The sequence below is a fragment of the Piliocolobus tephrosceles genome, chromosome 1 (assembly GCF_002776525.5).
Source record: "Piliocolobus tephrosceles isolate RC106 chromosome 1, ASM277652v3, whole genome shotgun sequence".
NCBI classification, from domain to species: Eukaryota; Metazoa; Chordata; class Mammalia; order Primates; family Cercopithecidae; genus Piliocolobus; species Piliocolobus tephrosceles.
In genome coordinates this window covers 109,713,622-109,732,516 of record NC_045434.1, presented here as the reverse complement: position 1 = coordinate 109,732,516, position 18,895 = coordinate 109,713,622, and the positions used below count along the sequence as shown (strand labels likewise).

The window sequence follows — 18,895 nt, the reverse complement described above, 5'->3', positions numbered from 1 at the left end:
TTTGTTTCAGAAAAATCACTAGCAACAGAGGATGGTTTGGAGAGGCAAGACTAGTTAGGCTGTTGAATCATTCTGGCTAACTGACATTGAAGGCCTTAACCAAAGGCCTTGGCAGTACCGATGGAAAGAATTGATGAGAAATATTAAAGGCAACATTTGTAGGACCTGACTACAGAAGAAGGAAAGAATCAGTTTGAGTCAGGATTCTTGCTTGAGAGAGTAGAAAAGGGAGGCACTATTCACTGATTTGTAATACAGGGGAATCTGTGCTTCAGGAAAGGAAAGAATAGGGCTAAGTATACAGTCATGGAAACACATCAATGTTTGAGGCATGGCAGACAAGAATTCTGCAAAAGTGGAAATGGCAGTCACTGGACGAAAACCAGGGGGGAGTAGTGTCATAAAATTGAGAGAGTAGAAGTTTTCATCTGTAGAAGAGTTAATAGTAACCAATTTTTTAGGGAGAAAGATTAAGAGAAGGACTGAAAGTGCCAATTAGAGCTAAGAGCTTAGAGGTCTTTGATGCCCTTACAGTAGTTTGGCTGAATGGTAGGGACAGAAAAAGATTACATGGGGTTAAAAGGATTGAATGGCAATGAAGACATTGACTTAAATGGAATAATTTCCAGAACATGTCTCACCCCAGTAACTAGAGGGAACCAAAGGTTGGCTCAGGGGAATGTTGTTTTAAGACAAGAGGCTTGAATGAAGAAAAAGTCAATGGAAGAAGAGGATGAAAAGAAAATGGTGAAGGAAGATAAACATAGTAAAATCCCTAAGTGGAAGAATAATATTCAGATGACAGGAATTAACAGAAGGTAAACATCTTCCATTGAAACTAGAAAGGTAAAGATGGACCTTGAAAGAATGAAGCTTTTCAGTGGAGGAACAGGAAGCTCATTCAACAACCATTTATTTTAAAAAATACCATGTATCATGCTTACTGCTAGAATTAAGGTAAGACAATATGTCATCTCCACAGACCTTACAGTCTAGCAATCTAGACATTGAATAGTATAAGGGTTGCAATTGTTAAAACTGTAGGGTGATGGGGCATATGTGAGTAAACTTAATCTAGCGTAGGAGATTATGAAAGGCCTTCTGGAGCAAGTAATATTTAAATTGGTATCTGTAGAAAAGAGAGATAATCAAACAGAGGGAATATTAATACCTTGTGCAAAGGCCCTGAAATAGAAAAGAACATGGCACCTTGAAAAACAACCCTAGAAATGAATGAATGGAGCATAGAGAGGAAAAGGGAGGGTGCGGGAGGTAATGCTGGAGAAGTAGATCATCCAGATTATGCACTTTTATGGCCTTTTTGACCATATTAGAGAATTCTATGTTTTTAAAAAATAATGGACAGGCAGTTCTTTTTTTAAGAGACTTTATGCAAGGTGAGTATAGATAATGTATTAAAAGAGTTGCCAGCAAACTTTTCTTCTTTAGGGCCAGATTGTAATAGTTCAGACTCTGAGGGCCACATACAGTCTGTGCTACATAATCGTCTTTATGCTTTGTTGTGTTTTCTTTTTACAACCATTTGACCTCTGTAAGACTGTAGAAAACAGAGAAGGTGGTGGGAGCATCTAGGAAGCTATCCAAGTAGTCTAAGGAGGACCTGATATGTCTTGGGAGAGAATGGCCATAATGGGAAAGAAGAGACTTGCCATACGATTTTAGAGTTTGAATTGACAAAGCTTGCTTGCAGATAGGAGGAGAGGAGGATGTGAGATTGAGGAAAGCATGTAAATTGTCTTGTAGGGTTCTGGCTGTGTGGTACTGTTAATTAAGATAGAGAATAGAGGCGAAGAAGCAGGTTTTAAGGGAAAAGCTACTGCATTCAGTTTTATTGTTGAATATAAGTTGACAACTAGATGGTTCTGTGGCAACATGAGGAAATGAGCTTCAGATCTGGTAAAAGTAATGGCTAGAAACATAAAGTAGGGCATCACTAGCATATAGATAGTAAGTCTAGGGAATGGCTGAGGTAACAGGAAAATTGTATTGAGTAAGAAGAGATGGCTGTCTCAACCAGATTGGATGGAGGAAATCAAGCAGGCAAAGGAGACTGGTGAGAAGGGGCCAATGTCAATTATGATTTTTTTGACTTATAATTTACTTAGAAGTATGTTTTTGAAATTTCTAAGCATATTTATTCTTTTAGTTCTTTTTATTGTTGATTTCCAACTTAATTACAGGCTGGTCAAAGAATGTGGTCGGTATCAACTTGAAACAATTGAGAGTCACTTTCAGCCTACAACAGGGGTCAGCAAACTATAACCTGTGAGCTAAATCTGGCCTGCCACCTATTTTTATACAGCCTGGAAGCTAAGCCTGATTTTTACATTTTAAATATTATACATAAAACTTATATAAAATTCAAATTTCAGTGTTCATAAATAAAGTTATATTAGGACATAGCTACACTCATTCATTTACATATTGTCTGTGGCTTCTTTGTTACCATGTTGGCAGAGCTGAGTACTAGCAACAGAGACCACATGCTCCACAAAGCCCAAAATATTTACTATCTGCCCTTCACAGAAAAAGTTTACCTACCCCTGGCTTCCAATGTGTTCAATTTTTAATGTCTAGGTGTTCTTGGAAAAAATCTGAACTCTCCAGATAACATATGCAGGGTTTTATATATGTTTATTAGATTAATCTTACTGACTGTATTACACAAATTTATATACTTACAACATTTTGTCTGCTTAATCTACCAAATACCAAGAAATGTAAACTAAATTTTCTAATTTGGCAGTGGGTCTGTTAAGTTCGTTTTTTTTTTTTTGTTTGTTTGCTTTGGGGCTTTTTTTATAGTTCGGTCGATTTTACTTTATAAATTTGTAGTTTAGGTAACTAGATGCAAATAAACTTAGAATTGTTATCTCTTCTCACTGAGTTAAGGTTTTATCAGTATGTAATGATGATCTCTTTTCTTAACTAATAGTGTCTACATTAAGCTATATTTTGCCTGATATGAATATACCAGCTATCTTGTTAACATTTTCCTGGTGTAACTTTTCATCCTTCTTCTTTCAACCTTTATGGCTCTTTAAGTTCCAGATACATCTTTTCAAACAGCATATAGCAGACTTTTTATTCAATCTGGCAGTCTTTGACTTTTAACTAAAAATTATAGTCCATTTTCATTTATTGTAATTAGCAATTACTGTTCTATTCTGATTCATTCCCACTAATATATTTTATATTTTCTGTTTTGTGGCCTGTTCTGGTTTTTGCTATTCATTGTTTTGGATTGACTAATTCCAATTGTTTTTTCTCTAACAGTTTGAGTTACTCTATTTCTATTCTAATGATCACTCTAGAAATTTCAATATTTTAATCTCTCTTTTATGTTTTATCTTGTTGTCTCTCTGTATTATATTTCTAGTCCACTATTTTTCTCTTCAAATGTTTTAAACTTGTTATTTTTCCCCAGTATTGAATTTCTGTCTTAGTCCATTTGTGCTTCTATGACAGAATACCTGAGACTGGATAATTTATAAAGAAAATACAATTAATTTTTCACAATTCTGGGGGCTGGAAAGTCCAAGATCAAGGTGGCAGCCAGATTGGTATCTGGTGAGGACTGCTGTCTGCTTCTGAGATGGTACCTTGCTTCTATACCTTCTGGTGGGAAGGCATACTGTGTCCTCACATTGCAGCAGGGACAGAAGGGCAAGAGAGGGCTCTTTTCAACCTTTAGCCCTTTTGTAAGGATGCTAAATCCATTCAGAGGGCAGGGTCCTCATGACTTAATCATCTACCAAAAGGCTTCCCCTCTCAATACCATCATAATGCGGATTAAGTTTCAACATGAATTTCGAAGGGGACACATCCAAACACAGCAATTTCTAATTTCAATGATAGGTTTAACATCTTTACATTCTACTTATTTGTTTTCAAATTTGCCTGATTAGTTTAGTACTTTTTTGTTCCTTCATTACACTTTCAATATCCACTTTATTTACTTAAAAATATTAAGCCTACTCTTATTTTGGATCTGATCATTCTTATACCTACAGCCTTTGCAGGTCTCTGTCTCTAACCTTTGTGGTTTGTTATTTCTGCTGTCTCTTTCATGATGGCTTGATTACTTTTCGTGTTTTTGTGATTTGTCTTGTTGTTAGCTCATATTTATTGGAAATGTGTCTGTGGAAGTCTTTGACACCTGGTCGAAGAGGCATTCTTCTACAGATAACTTGCATTTTCTTCTCCCAGGGTCCAACTTAAACAACCAATTTAAACTTGGAATTTTGAGGTCCACAGAGAGTACAAAGTCTGACCTAAAACCTCCTAAAGTTAGGTTTGTGGCTAGTGTTTGGACGAACGGAGGCAAGATGGTGCACTTCCGGGTTCTTCATCCCCCCCCCCCCCCAACTCTTCCCGCACGCGCGAAAATGCAGCCGGCGCCCGGGAAGGTGCAGATCAACTGGGCATGCGCCAGGTGACGTCAATCCGAAGAGACCAAGATTTACCTGGTTGCACCTGCGAACGCCCCTGACACGCCCATGCCCCACCTATTGCCCTCCCACTCCTAGAAAATCCGCTCTCCGCCATTGAGCCACGCGGACTTCCCAGTTTCTCATTGCTGTCAGAACTGTCGGAACTCCGTCGGAGAGCTTGGGGGAGGGGAACTCTGCCGGCCTTCTTTGCCTGAGGCCGACAGACTTCTTCTCCACACCTTAGGTTACTAAAATAAACTTGCAGTTTTGCGCCTGACCTTTGCCTACTTGCTGGTTCTTTTGTGCTCGCTCTGGTGGTCTTAGAAAAACAAGACAGCTAGGAATGTCCAAGGAAAAGGTATTTTGTTTTGTTTTTCTTTTTGTCCCCTTCTATCCAGAGCCAAGCTTGCGATAAACATGTGTGACAGGCAGAATTCTACAATGCCCCATGATCTCTGCTCCCTTGTGTTACCCCAAGTATAATCCTCCCTCCCCTGAATGTGGGTTGAATCTGTGACTTGCATCTAATCAACAGAACATGGTGAAGGTGACAGGCTGTCACTCCCATTACGACATTATGTTATATACAACTTTGTCTTAACAGGCTGGAGAGACTCTTCCGTGGCATTCAAACTGCCATCTTGTGAACTGCCTGTGGAGAGAACCACAAAGCAGGGAACTGTAAACAGCCTCTAGGACCTGCAAACAGACTCCAGCTGGCAACCAGTAAGAAGCCAGGGCCCTCTGTCATATAAGTCACAAGGAAATGAGTTCAACCAACAACCAGAGGGAATTTGGAAGTATATCTTCTCCTAGTCAAGCCTCTGATAAGAACACAGCCCCAGCCAATACCTGGATTACAGCCTGGTGAGACCCTGAAGCAGAGAACCTTGATAAAACACGTCCAAGCTTTTAACCCATAGAAACTATAAGATAGCTGGGCACGGTGGCTCATGCCTGTAATCCTAGCACTTTGGGAGGCTGAGGCGGATGGATCATGAGGTCAGGAGATTGAGACCATCCTGGCTAACATGGTGAAACCCCGTCTCTACTCAAAATACAAAAAATTAGCCGGGCGTGGTGGCGGGCGCCTGTAGTCCCAGCTACTTGGGAGACTGAGGCAGGAGAATGGCATGAACCCGGGAGGCAGAGCTTGCAGTGAGCCGAGATTGCGCCACTGCACTCCAGCCTGGGCGACAGAGCAAGACTCCATGTCAAAAAAAAAAAAAAAAAAAAGAAAGAAAGAAACTATAAGATAAATGTGTATTGTTTTAAGCCTCTAAATGTGTGATAATGTGTTAGGCAGCAATAGAAAACTAATACAGCAAAGAGCTCTACCTTCTCCATCTGTGGCATGGATTTTTGTTTTCCTCATCCACCCACCAGGGGTCCCTTTTCAGAGAGTACAATCCAAATCGCCACCTTTATGCAGGCTCTAGACTTGGTTTCCTAACCTTGGACACATGGCCTTTAAACCCAACCTTCAGATCACCAAAAACTGGAAGCCAAACCCAGAGCAAACACCCATTTCAGATCTCAATCAACTTTCTTATTTCTTTGAGGATTTCCCACATCTACTTTAGCCATGCACTTTTAAATTATGGTGTTTAAAATACTGTATCCAACAAGTGTTATGTTTTTTAACAAGAGGATTTCTTTACATACCTAATCTGCTATATGCCTGGGAATTTCCATTCCTGATCAGCCCATTGAAGGTAAATTTCCTACTACTACCACAACCCAAGCTACTTAAGCAAAAGAGATTATGATCTCTTAATTGCCAAATCCAGTCAACTCTTTCCAGTCCTCATGTTACTTGGCCTCTCTTTCAGCTGCAGTTGGCACAGTTGGCCACAGCTTTTCCTTCCTTTCTTTGCTCCTCTGGCTCCTAATCACATACATTGATGCTATTTCTGCTGTCACTGTTTCTTCTCAATTTCCTTAACTGACTCTACTTTTTCTGCCTCCCTTTTATATCTTGGTGCTTCTCAGAGTACTATCCTAGGAATTTTATTCTCATTCTATAATACATACTGTACGTGGATTACCTTATCCATTCCCATGGCTTCCACTATCATATACATGCCAGTGACTTCCTAGTCTATATCTCAAATTATATTTGGAAAAATAGATTAGGTTAAGTGAGATGAGATAATAGCTGGGATCATAGGTGTGTGACATTGCACGTGTCAGATCCAATGATCCCAGCTATTAGGCAGGCTGAAGCGAGAGGATAGCTCGAGCTCGGGAGTTCAAGACCAGCTTGGGTAACATAGTAAGACAAGAAAGAAAGAAAGAAAGAAAGAAAGAGAGAAAGAGAGAAAGAGAGAAAGAGAGAAAGAGAGAAAGAGAGAAAGAGAGAGGAAGAGAGGAAGAGAGAGAGAGAAAGAAAGAAAAGATCAACCCAAAATCTCAGTAGATTAATATGGAAAAGTTTACTTTTTGCTCATATAGAATCTACTGAAGGTCCAAGTGACTCCCCAAAGAAACTGTCTTCCATATGCTGACTCAATGATCCAGGGTTAGAACTCTCACCTTCACCTTACCATCATAAAATCTCCATTGTTGGGGGAGAGGGTCAGAGGAGGTCTTGCATCAGCAATTAAATGCTTTGACTAAATGGGACATGCATCACTTCATTCACTGCCCATTGGCCAGAACTTGTCGCATGACATTACCCAACCACAAGGGAGGCTCCACACAAGAAGGAGAGGAGAACTGGCTGTTAGTGAGAACTAGTACTGTCTACCACACAATTCTAGATCTCTTCTGTGAGCCCCAGATCTGTGCATCCAACTGCTCTCTCAACATCTTTACCTGAATGTTCCACTGGCACCCCAAATCCAATGTGTCCAAAATTCAACTCATTATTTTTTCCCAATCCTATAACCCCTTCTTTTATATTCTCTTTATATTCTCAATGTTGGTTGATGGATACAACACAGGAAACGTAGTTATTGCCACCTCCCCTCTCTCTCTTACTTTCCTCTCACACCTAATAAATGACTAGACTCATCACCTATCTGCTCCACCTCTTCCCCATGGCCATTGCCTCTATTCAGATCATCCTAGTTTCTCACTTGGAACTCTCAACACCAAAGGATTCTTCACCCACTGTTTGGCACCTCACTGGTCCCCGCTACACTCTGTTGCCTAAACCCAAATGTGTTTGTGTTAGTCCTCTTCAGCAGTCGTTCCATTGCCTATAAGGGTAAAGTATGTTTAGGGCCTGCCATTACCTGATTTTATCTATCCTCTCCAGCCTTTCCCCTTCCATCCCCCACCCTTATCCTATCCTCATTCCCCATAGCACCACCTATGCTGAAATACTTGCATTTCCCCAAACTCAAGCATTGTGCCAAAGCATGCCCTTGTTTACCCTGTCCCTCTACCTGGAATACACTTCCTCCCTCGGTCTGCCTAGAAAATTATTCATCTTTCAAGGTGCAACTCAAACATTATCTCCTCTATGAGGCTTTTCTGGACACCTATCCTCCCTCCTTATCATGTAGCCTGACCCCTTTGTTCCTTGCGTCTCACTCTATCCTGTACAGATGTCTCACATCTGCAATATTTTATTATGCTTATTTATATGACTGGCCAGTCTGGAACATGCTTTTGTAGGTGAATGAACATCTCTCTCTCTCTACAAGAGACAGATCCTGCAAGTCAAGAACTACGTCTTACTCATTATTGAACCTCCACAGCTTGACAGGGTGTTTGGGTAGGTGCTAAGTAAATGTCTGATTAATTAGTTAATCCTCCCTCTAAGTCTTGAACTACCACTGTTTCCTTCTCTGGCTCCTCTTCCTCCTTCTTGCCCTTTGGTGGTATCTTTGATCATTATCTGATCTTTTATCCCCCATTGTTTTTGCTGCCACTTTCCTAAATATCTCTCTATCTCTCAAATCCATATATATCTCTTCATCACTCTACTGCTACCATCCTAGTCCACGTTACTATTACCTTCCTCAACTGGATCATTGCAGTAATCTCTCAACCGGTCTATTCTTATCTATTCTGGCTAACTTCCAATCTGTTTGCTCCAGTTTTAGTGATTGTTCCATAATGCAAGCCTGATCATGTCACCCTTGTTTAAATATGTTTAGTACAGATAAACCCACTTCTCTTAAAGACAAAAGTTGTAAGGGACTAGCCCCTTCCTGCCTATTCAACCTCATCCTCATCATGCTCCACCCTCTGCCCACACCCCAGTGCCACCTCACATACTTCCTCTTTCAGTTTTTGTCAAACTAGTCTCTTTTTTTTTCTTTTCCCTTCAACTTCCTACCCTCCTTCTGGCACAGGGTTTTTAAATGCTCTGTTCCCTCCAAACTTTCCCTTCCTCTTGGTCTAGTGGAACTCCAACTCACATTTCTGATTTCAGTTTAAGTGTTGGGTCGTTTTGTTTTATTTTTTGGCTCTAGGAAGGCTTCCCTGGTCCTCTTCCCCTCTGTTGTAGGCATCCTTGGCACAGGGTCCTGATCCTTTACAGCACACTTAACAATCACAATTTGCCATTTCTTTGTGTGGTAAGGGCCTCCTTTACTAGTGTGAAAGTTCCATGAAGGCAGACCCTCATGCTCGTCATAATATCCTCAAAGCTTAGAATGGGACATAGCACATAGTAAATGTTCAATAAATGTTTTGGAGTAAGTGAATGAAGAAATGAATTATCTCAGCAACTGAGGTTCAAAAACTTGAAGTAATCATTGACTCATCCTACTGTTTTATTCCCCATATCCAGGTCCCACGTTATATGTCCTCCAATTTTATGATCCCTGTGGTTTCAGCCCACACCCTTACTACACAATACCCAGAATATCCCCATACCCTCTAGTTTCTTTGTCTCTACCCAAAATTTATCTTATATGATATGGTACAATCTGTCATAAAGGTTATGTTTAGCATGTTATATCTCAATCAAAAAGATTTAGTGTTTATTTTTAAAATATTCTAAATATATCTTGCTTGGATTTAAAGCTCCCCACCATCTGGCTAAAATCCATCTATGTCAACTATTTTTCATCTCCCACCCTCTCCAAATGCCCCTCCCTATTTATTTATTTATTTATTTAAGCACCCTGTCACTCAGGCTGAAGTGCAATGGCATGATCGTGACTCACTACAGCCTCAAACTCCTGGGCGCAAAGGATCCTCCTGCCTCAGCCTCCCAAAGTGCTGGATTACAGGCGTCAACCACCACACCCAGCCAAAATGTTCCACTCTTGAACTGTGCTAATATCCCAGAAATACATCACTTGAATTTCAGCAACCAACCCTGGGCCTAGGGCACCTCTCCTACAGCCCTTTCTTCCTCCATCCACCCAAAGCCTATCTGTGCTCAAGGTTTACCTGCACACATCCTTGCCTGATTTTTCCAGCTCTGCCAGCTGTGAGTTACTCTTCTCTCCACCTGAAAACCGCTTCCTCAGAATCTGTGCCTGGCTAGCTCCTGCTCATAGTTCTCTAAGTGGAAATGTCCACTCCTTAGAGAAGCCTTCCCCAGCCCTCCATCTTCTCTAAAGATGTTCTCCCAGTGTATTCTCTCTAGCTAGAACTCTGTTTCTTTCCCTCATGGCCCTAATGCAATGTGTCATTGACTTATCATTTCCTTGTTTTTCATTTCTCTTCTCAATTAGGTGGTAGAGTCCATGAGGCAAGGAACTTTTCTGCCTTGCTCTCCAAAAAACCTATAATAACCTGGTCAGTTATTAAACCCATATAACCTGGTCAGGCACGGTGGCTCACGTCTGTTATCCCAGCACTTTGGGACACTGAGGCAGGCAGGTCACATGAGGTCAGGAGTTCAAGACCAGCCTGACCAACGTGGTAAAACCCGTCTCTACTAAAAATGCAAAATTAGCTGGGCATGGTGGCGCATGCCTGTAATCTTGGGAGGCTGAGGCAGGAGAATTGCTTGAGCCCAGGAGGTGGAGGTTGCAGTGAGCTGAGGTTGCACCACTGTACTCCAGCCTGGGCAACAAGCATGAAATTCTGTCTCAAAAAGAAAAAAAGAAAAAAACAACAACAACCTATAACACCAGCCCACTGTATGGCCTATAGCATTTACTTAATTAGTATATTTATTAATATTATTTTACAAAAAAAAATTTATAAAGAAATGATTCGCCTTCCCTTTGAAGGCATCTCAATACTCTTAACACATTTGAAGTCTGCACAGCTAGTACTTAACTCTTAACACTGTTTGCTCTTCGTTTTTCGTTATCAGCCTCATCTCCCTGGTTAGAATAGATGAGATTATAAGGTTTTTGATGGCAATAATAATGTCATACTGATGCGATCTCCACAGTAAATCTGGCGCAGTGGTTAAAGTAAATACTTAATAAATATTTAATTAGCAAGAAACCTGTCTTACCTCCTTACATTCTGGCATTCATGTGTCAGACACAAAGAAAAGTTACAAAAGAAAGATTGAAAAATCATAATGTTGACCTCAAAGAGGAAGCCTACCCTTGAGTTTAGACAGGATTTTGCGACACACAATGTGATGCTGGAAGTGGCAGGGGCAGTAATCTTTATTTCGTCATTTCTGAAACATAGGAGAGGTAACGGAAGCAAGTGAAATGCTCAATCTTAGACGATTGCTTCGTATGACCGGACTTTTTCTTGAAAGGTAAATGCATTTACCACATGCTTTTAATCTAGATTAAATAATCACTCACCAAAAGAAAGTGTTGTCTAATTGTTAGTGGCTTCTATCGCTTGTTTTATTTGGTGCGGGAAGGGTTGTATTTGAATGGTTCTATTTAGTTGATGGATTTTACAGCAGTCAGTAAGATTCTCCAATGCTGGATGAAACGTGAAAAAGTATATATAGCACCGCTTCTATTTTAATTTATGCTTTTGCCAAATGTTTGGGTTGTGCTTAAAAGGAAATGTATTTCCTGCTTTTCTTGGCCTGGATTTGTGAGTAACTATTTCCCTGTGTGTGATGATTTTGTCCATTTATGTGAAAGTTCGGGTGGAGTGGCCTAACGTTTTCACAACAGCTATGGTAACATTTTTGTAAATTCAGAACTGCTGCTGTGAATTTCAGGATTTTACAGGAACCTATGATCCTATCTTCTTCCACCTCTCCAGTGGCAAAGCCTAGTGTAAGCTCATATTCTGTTTAGCACCAATGTATATTTCAATATTTTGAAAATATTATGTCAATATTTAAAAAATATTATGTCAATATTTTATGATGGTCTGCAAAGAGCACCTTTGACTTACAATTTAGAAAAGGAGCAAAATGTGTCGGAATAATTACCACTGCCGATTCTGCTGCAGACTGTGGGCTTCCTATTCTCGTGGCTCAGACTCCTCACCATATTTTCCCGTTGGCCCCTTTCTTATCTGACATTGCATGATCTAAAAACGTTTCGTGAATTGTAAGGTACTTGGTAATGTTGCTGTTGCTGCTATTGTAACAGGTACAGGGAGATGAGGTGTCCTCCCAGCCCTCCCACAGGTCCAAGGACTTGGAAGTTAACTTATGAGAACTGAACAATACAACAATAAGTAATTGATGACATTTGTTTAAAGAAATGACCTTAAAATATAGAAGAAATAACAAAGCCAAAACATTTTCCCATGAGTTTGCCTAAATATGAAGTAACATTTTGGCCCCCTAAAAGAAAAATCAGGGAGGCATATAATGTTTTATGCACAAAAATATGTTTCATTGTAATTGATTTAAATAAAAATGGAAACAATTCTATCAAGTGGAGAATTTGTTAAGCAAGTTATAGTCAATAGCTAGAGCAGAAAGACCCATCACCACTAAAAATGTTATAAAAAGTTTTTAGTGACATAGAAGAATGTGTATGGCAAAATGCTAAATATAAAAGGAAGATATAACCTCTTATAAAAAGAAATATCTCAACTAGCTTTTTAAAAAACGCCTGGAAGTCTGACTAAAAGGAAAGACACTAAAAATATTAATGAGTAGTAGGAGTTTGGGTGATTTCACTTTTCTGCCTATAAATGCTTTATACATTTTGATATAAAGCCTAAACAAGACTATTGGCAGACTTGAGAAGATAATACGTGAGCAGATTAGAAGTGTCTAATGAGGTCTAGAGTAAGGGTCTCCAAGAGCAAGTTTGTCAAAGTTTATGTAGCAATGCCAGGGAGGAGTAAGACTGATACATCAGACCCAGTTGGCAGTCAATATAAAAATCATCCATTCATCTTCTCTCATACTTACTTCAGTTCAGTGCTTACCAAGCGAGATTATGATTTTCATTGGCATTCTTATATATTCCCCTGATAGGCAAAATTCACTGATTGCACCAACATGTACCTTATATTATTTCGGTTTATACATCAGTCTCCTGTGAGTTGGTTGGTGGGAATCAGTTCTGGAAAAATCAGTCAATTCTTGGTGCCCTGATAAGATCAAATTTCTGGACCTGCAAACCTGAAGGCTGGCTGCTGAGCTGCAGAAACAACACCAGAGTTGTTGACCTCTGATGAGTGGTCTGTGACCACTGATGGCACTAGAACACCCACAAATTGCCTCTCATTGTTACTACTCTTATATGACAATCACAGTCTCACAGCCGGCCCTTCAGCTGGCTCTCCTCTCCAAACTTTCTAAGAGATACCTTGTTTTATTTTCAGGGGATGACAGCATGGGAGGGATTAGCTCCACATCTAAACCCTACACTGGTGAGTTTATGACAGGAATAATTACCTGCCTCACTTCTGAGTTAAAATAACTAGAAATTGTGCTGAAGGGCTGTAATGGAAAGGCACTAGCTAGTGCGTTTCTGAAGTTGGAAGAATCCAATTTTACCAGGATACAGAATCTAATGCCACGAGGGGTAAAAGGGGAAATCACAGAGACCTGCCTGGCCCTCCAAATCTGAGTAGAGTGTCTCTGCTCAATATCAAACTAGGTGGGTCACTCTCCCCTATTTGTGGTGTAGGCACTGGGAAAACCACTGTGGCTGTTTTCGGCTATGCACTGTTAATAGCTGCTCTGCGAAAAGAGCAAACAAAAAAGGGCAGCGGTTTCACGGTCAAATTCCCCAAGGACTTTGGCAAGCATTTGTTGTTTCTCCCTAGCTGGGAGATGCTTTCCTTAGGTCAGAAGGAGCACATCTCTTCAAGGGTCCCTATTAAAATCTTTGAGGAGGGCAACACATGAGTTTTTTTTTTTTTTTTTTAATCAAAGGGACACTAGGCTTGTATGTCATTTATGTAGCTGATTTTTTTTTTTTTTTTTAAAGATGGAGTCTCGCTCTGTCACCCGGGCTGGAGTGCAGTGGCCGGATCACAGCTCACTGCAAGCTCCGCCTCCTGGGTTTACGCCATTCTCCTGCCCCAGCCTCCCGAGTAGCTGGGACTACAGGTGCCCACCGCCGCGCCCGGCTAGTTTTTTTTTTTGTATTTTTTTTTTTAGTGGAGACGGGGTTTCACCGTGTTAGCCAGGATGGTCTTGATCTCCTGACCTCGTGATCCGCCCGTCTCGGCCTCCCAAAGTACTGTGATTACAGGCTTGAGCCACCGCGCCCGGCCTATGTAGCTGATTTTTAAGTTCCAGTTCTAATTTTCATTTAAAAGTACTTGGAATCTAAACAACAACGTTCTCTCATTTTTGTAAGAGTTGCAGGCCCATCCTTAATTTCCACTGGCTGCTTGGGTAGAATGGGGCACGTGGGGACATTTAAGCTGGAAGGATATCATGAAAAGTGACAGATATACTAATACACTAATTCCTTTTATGTTTTCTTGTAGAAAAACAAGGCCCTTTCTCCACAGCAACCCCAACAACTAGCCCTGCACCCTGTCTCTCTAACCACCACAAGTAAATGAGCATTCTCCCATCTGTTTCATCTTGTACCACATAGGATTTGATGTTGTGTTGACAGCCTTGGCTTAGGGACTTGGGCAGGAAGACTGGGGAGAAAGGACTAGAAACAGTAAAAGAAAAAAGTCAGTTTGTGATCTTAGGAGTATGGCTCTTAATTTGGCATCCCCTAAGCTTCAAGAGATCCATGGATCCCCTGAGCTTATAGGTAAAATTTGCTGGGTGGGGAATTATGAACATTGTGTGGGTTGAGGGAGGGGGAGAGGAAGAGGCCACAGCTTTCTCTGAGGCCTCAAATGGATGTGAAACTCCAAAGCAAAAGCTGAAAACCACTGGGTGAAAATTCATTAGTCAGCGTGAAAACAGTTTCAGGAGTCCATCCACAGGCAGGAAAGGTTTCACTCTTTAGGAAAGACCTTCAGAAGCCCAACAGTTCATCCTCTGCCTCTCTGCCAAAACAGCAAAAAACATTTAATCCTTGCCTTTTGTGCTGGGGTTCTACTGACGCTGCTGCTGATAGCCTTTATCTTCCTCATCATAAAGAGCTACAGAAAATGTAAGTGGTCTCCAAGGGATACGACAGCCCTTCTCTGTCTGCCATTGATACTAGAATTAGCTATGAGTGAGTAATGGGAGGAGGTAGGGGAGGGTGCAGTGTGATAAATGCCTTCATTTTTCTTCTGCCCTGCCCCCCACCCACCTGCCAACACCTCCTCCCCACCCCACCCTTCACCCAAGATCGGAGGGAGAGGTTTCCCATTTCCCCAGGCCCATTGCTGAGATGGGTCCCTCTTCTTTCTGGCACCATGGCAGGTCACTCCAAGCCCCGGGCCCCGGATCCTCACTCAGATCCTCTGGCCAAGGTAAGACGACCACACTGTTTTGGTGACACTGAAGGGCTACCATCATTGGAATTCCCCTCCATACTCTGAATTATCTACTAGCATGGTGGGATTGATTTCCAGACACTGGGCAAGTGATTCTTTGACCAAAGTGCTCAGGTTGCTTCTAAAGAGCAACGTTTTGCTCCAAACTGAACTCACTCCTTCTTCCTTTTTCTCCCTCTGCAGCTTTCATCCATCCCAGGGGAATCACTTACCTATGCCAGCATGACTTTCAAACTCTCAGAAGATAAGAGCAATCAGTTGGCTGAGAACCATTCTGCAGACTTTGACCCCATTGTCTATGCTCAAATTAAAGTGACAAACTAACCCGGCTTTTCCAACGAGGCTTGAATCCATTTCCTCTCATCTTGGCCCCATCTTCACATATCACTTTCCCTTTTTTACAAATTTTGGACCACCACCTGTGTGAAACTGCAGTCAGAGTTGTTTAGGTGTGATCTGGCAATGCTATCCAGCAGCTTTGGAGACCAATGGTCAGTCTTTTCCTGGCCAGAGCAAAGATTGAAGGCCCTCCCACTTGAACTGACAGCCTGTGAGCCCCTTGGGGGCATAGACTGCCTTCCTTGGACCCTTCCAAAGTGTGTGGTACGGAGGTCAGTGCACAGAGTATTCACCCAGCATCATGAGTCAACTTGGGAGGAGTCAACCAAATGAACAATCTACCAAGAATTTCAAATAAAGTCAAACCCCCCACAGTGCTGCCTCTATCTTTATTATTTATTTGTCTGTTCCTGCCACCTTCTCCAGCGGTCAAGACTAAAAGTGCAGAGCTCATTCACAGCCAAAAACACCACCAAAAGTGATAGCACTTGGAAACAAGCTCAGATTTGATTGGGGTGCAGGTACCAAACTATGCCACTAACTGGCAGCATTCATTTAGGCAAACTTGTTAAACTTTTCAAGGCTTAAGTCTTTCATCTTGAAAACAGAGATAACACTTACCACTAATATTTAGTATGAAGATTAAATGAAATATCTTATACATAAGCATTCTACACATCCCAGAGCTCTACACAAACACAAGGTCCCTACTGTATAAAGCACTATGCAAATGGAGATTTCTACCTCCATCCTATAGCATAAGAGATATGCATAACAATATTATATGAGAACCAAAGATAAAGATTAATCTAAACATTAATTCCCCCAAAAACCTAATGAATAATCACATACAAAAATCCCATTAAAAATATCATCAGGTGAATCCCAAAGGTGAACAACAACAAAATATCAATAAGATTATTTTTCACTGGGCAGGCTTACTCTGAATTTCCTATGTAAACCATAAACAAGATAGCAAATCCAGAAAAATGTATAAAAATAAATAATAAAAGTTACATGGGAAGGCTAGCCCTTGCAGCTAACTAAAAGTACCTGTTTTATTAAGCATCACTAATTAAAGCAATATGTTAATGGTACATGAATAAATAAATCAATTGAATAGAATTTAAAGACCAGAAATACATCAAAATACATAAGGAAATTTAGAGTACGATGAAGATGGCATAAGAAATCATTTGGGAGAAATTGGTTTATTCTATAAGTGGTATTAAGATAACTAGACAACCATGTAAATGAAAATAAAGTAGGATCCATATTTCACTTCTCATATGAAAATAAATCCCAGGCATGTCAAAAAATCTAACTGTGAAAAAATCATAAAAGCACTAGAAGAAAATATGGGAGAATTTTAAAAAATATTTTTGTAGAGCATGCCCTTTGAATGTATGTCACAAAGCCCAGAAACCAGAAAGGATTAACTTGACTTCTAAAGTACAATTAAAAAGTCCAAAGTACCATTAAAATGTGAAAAGGCAAATGACAAGCTTAGAAAACACTTGCAAAGCATCTTATAGACAAATAAATCATTTGTAAATCAACAGGGGAAAAAATGAACAACTCAATAGAAAGGACAAGGGATGGGGTGGGCAATTTGTAGGAGAGAATATACAAATGGCTGAAATATATGAAAAGATACTTGACTTCACTCATAATAAGGGAAATAATGATTACAACAACAATTAGATAATTTTTTTCCATCAGTAAGACTGGCAAAATTCAAAAAGTTTGCTAACAAACTGGGCAAGACTGGGGGGAACCAAGACACACATACACTACTGTTGGGAGACCACATTGGTACAGCTACCACAGAAGACCATTTGGCAAAAGCCAACAACATTCTAAATTCTTTTCTAAGAATTTATAAATAATCCTATTTCTAAGGATTTATCCTACTCAAATACATGGAAAATTGCCTACATAACTTGAATTGCAACAGTAATCAAATTGGCTAGAACTCACCGAGGCTTATTACACTTTTAGTACAAATCTAAGTGAGTGGCATGTATTCATGGGATCCTCACAGAACACTGTGAGGTTACAATTATTACAAATTTTAGATACAGAAATGGAGGCACAGAGAGGTTAAGTAACTTGCCCAAGTTCACATTGCTGCTAAGTAGCGGCACTGGAACTCAACCCTGGGTAGGCTGGCTCCAGAGTTTGCACGTTTATCCATTATGCTCGATTCTCTGAAACAGCAAAAGATTGAGAAAATCTTCACTGTACACGGAGAGGGGACTGGTTCATTCAGTGTAATGTAGCCATTAAAAAGAATGAGGCAGGTCTGTATGTTCCAATAAAAACAGATACCTATGATATACTGCAAACTGCTGAACAGAATTCTGAATATGCTCTACTCACGTGTAGTACAGTATATGTGTATCTATATATTTAGTATATCTCTGGAAGAAAACACAATGAACGGTCTTGGTGATGGCCTCTGGGGAGGGGAAATTGCTACCTGTGGGACTGAGGATCCCTAAATATATAGATATAAATAAGAGGACTCAGCAGACAGAAACCAAAGTATCGTCTTTATTATGAACATGGTCAACACTGGAGAATAGAGCTTATACTACACAGCTGCAAAGAAGTTCAGAATACTGAACCCCCCAACTGAGTTATTAGCTGCACCAGAGCAAGTCCACCCCTCCCAACAAGCAATGCAGTTGTTCAGCCTGCCCCTAAGGAGCTGCAGAAGAGATCATGTGCTCTTTCAAAGCTGTACCCAAAAGAGTAAAAGAGGAAGAGGAAGAGAGAAAGTATGTATGCCCAGTTCCTACTCCCATGTCAGACAGCCCCCTCTACTTCCCATAGAGGGGTCACGGAGGAGTGTTTCCTTAATGGAACTCAGTCTGCACCAAAGGAAGCAGGAGTGGGACAGAAGCACCCACCACAGAACTTTCAAAAATACATTAAATAATATTTTGGGGTCCGGGTGTGGTGGCTCTTGCCTGTAATTCTAGCCCTTTGGGAGGCCAAGGCAGAAAGATTGCTTGAACCCCAAAATTTGAGACCAGTCTGGGCAACATAGGGAGACCCCATCTTTACAAAAAATAAAATAATTAGCCAGGCATGGTGGTGCACACCTATGGGCCCAGCTGCTTGGGGTGGTGGGAGGATTACTTGAGCCCAGGAGGTTGAGGCTGCAGTGAGCCAAGATGACACCACTGTGCTCCAGCCTGGGTGGCAGAATGAGACTCTGTCTTAATAATAATAATAATAATAATAATAATAATAATAATAATAACAACAACAACAACAACAACAACTTGCAAAATCAAGTTAAGAAAATTGAAGTCCAAGGAGATGAAATAATTCATTTAATGACACCTGGCTAAAAATAAATGGCAGAACAAAAATTTAAATCA

General features: G+C 40.6%; 1 protein-coding gene across 2 annotated transcripts; it reads left to right on the top strand.

Annotated features, from left to right (window-relative positions):
• The first annotated feature begins 10,940 nt into the window (after nt 1–10,940).
• On the top strand, nt 10,941–15,877 carry C1H1orf162 (chromosome 1 C1orf162 homolog). Of its 2 annotated transcripts, none has more exons than XM_023232652.2 (6): nt 10,941–11,091; nt 13,086–13,133; nt 14,205–14,274; nt 14,739–14,833; nt 15,091–15,140; nt 15,348–15,877. In XM_023232652.2, exons 2-6 carry the CDS (start codon nt 13,097–13,099, stop codon nt 15,486–15,488), a joined length of 393 nt encoding a protein of 130 aa, XP_023088420.1. In that variant the 5' UTR covers nt 10,941–11,091; nt 13,086–13,096; the 3' UTR covers nt 15,489–15,877. The 2 variants fall into 2 exon arrangements, with proteins under 2 accessions (XP_023088420.1, XP_023088421.1); XM_023232653.1 differs by having other exon boundaries at nt 10,959–11,091; nt 14,798–14,833.
• The last annotated feature ends 3,018 nt before the right edge of the window (nt 15,878–18,895 follow it).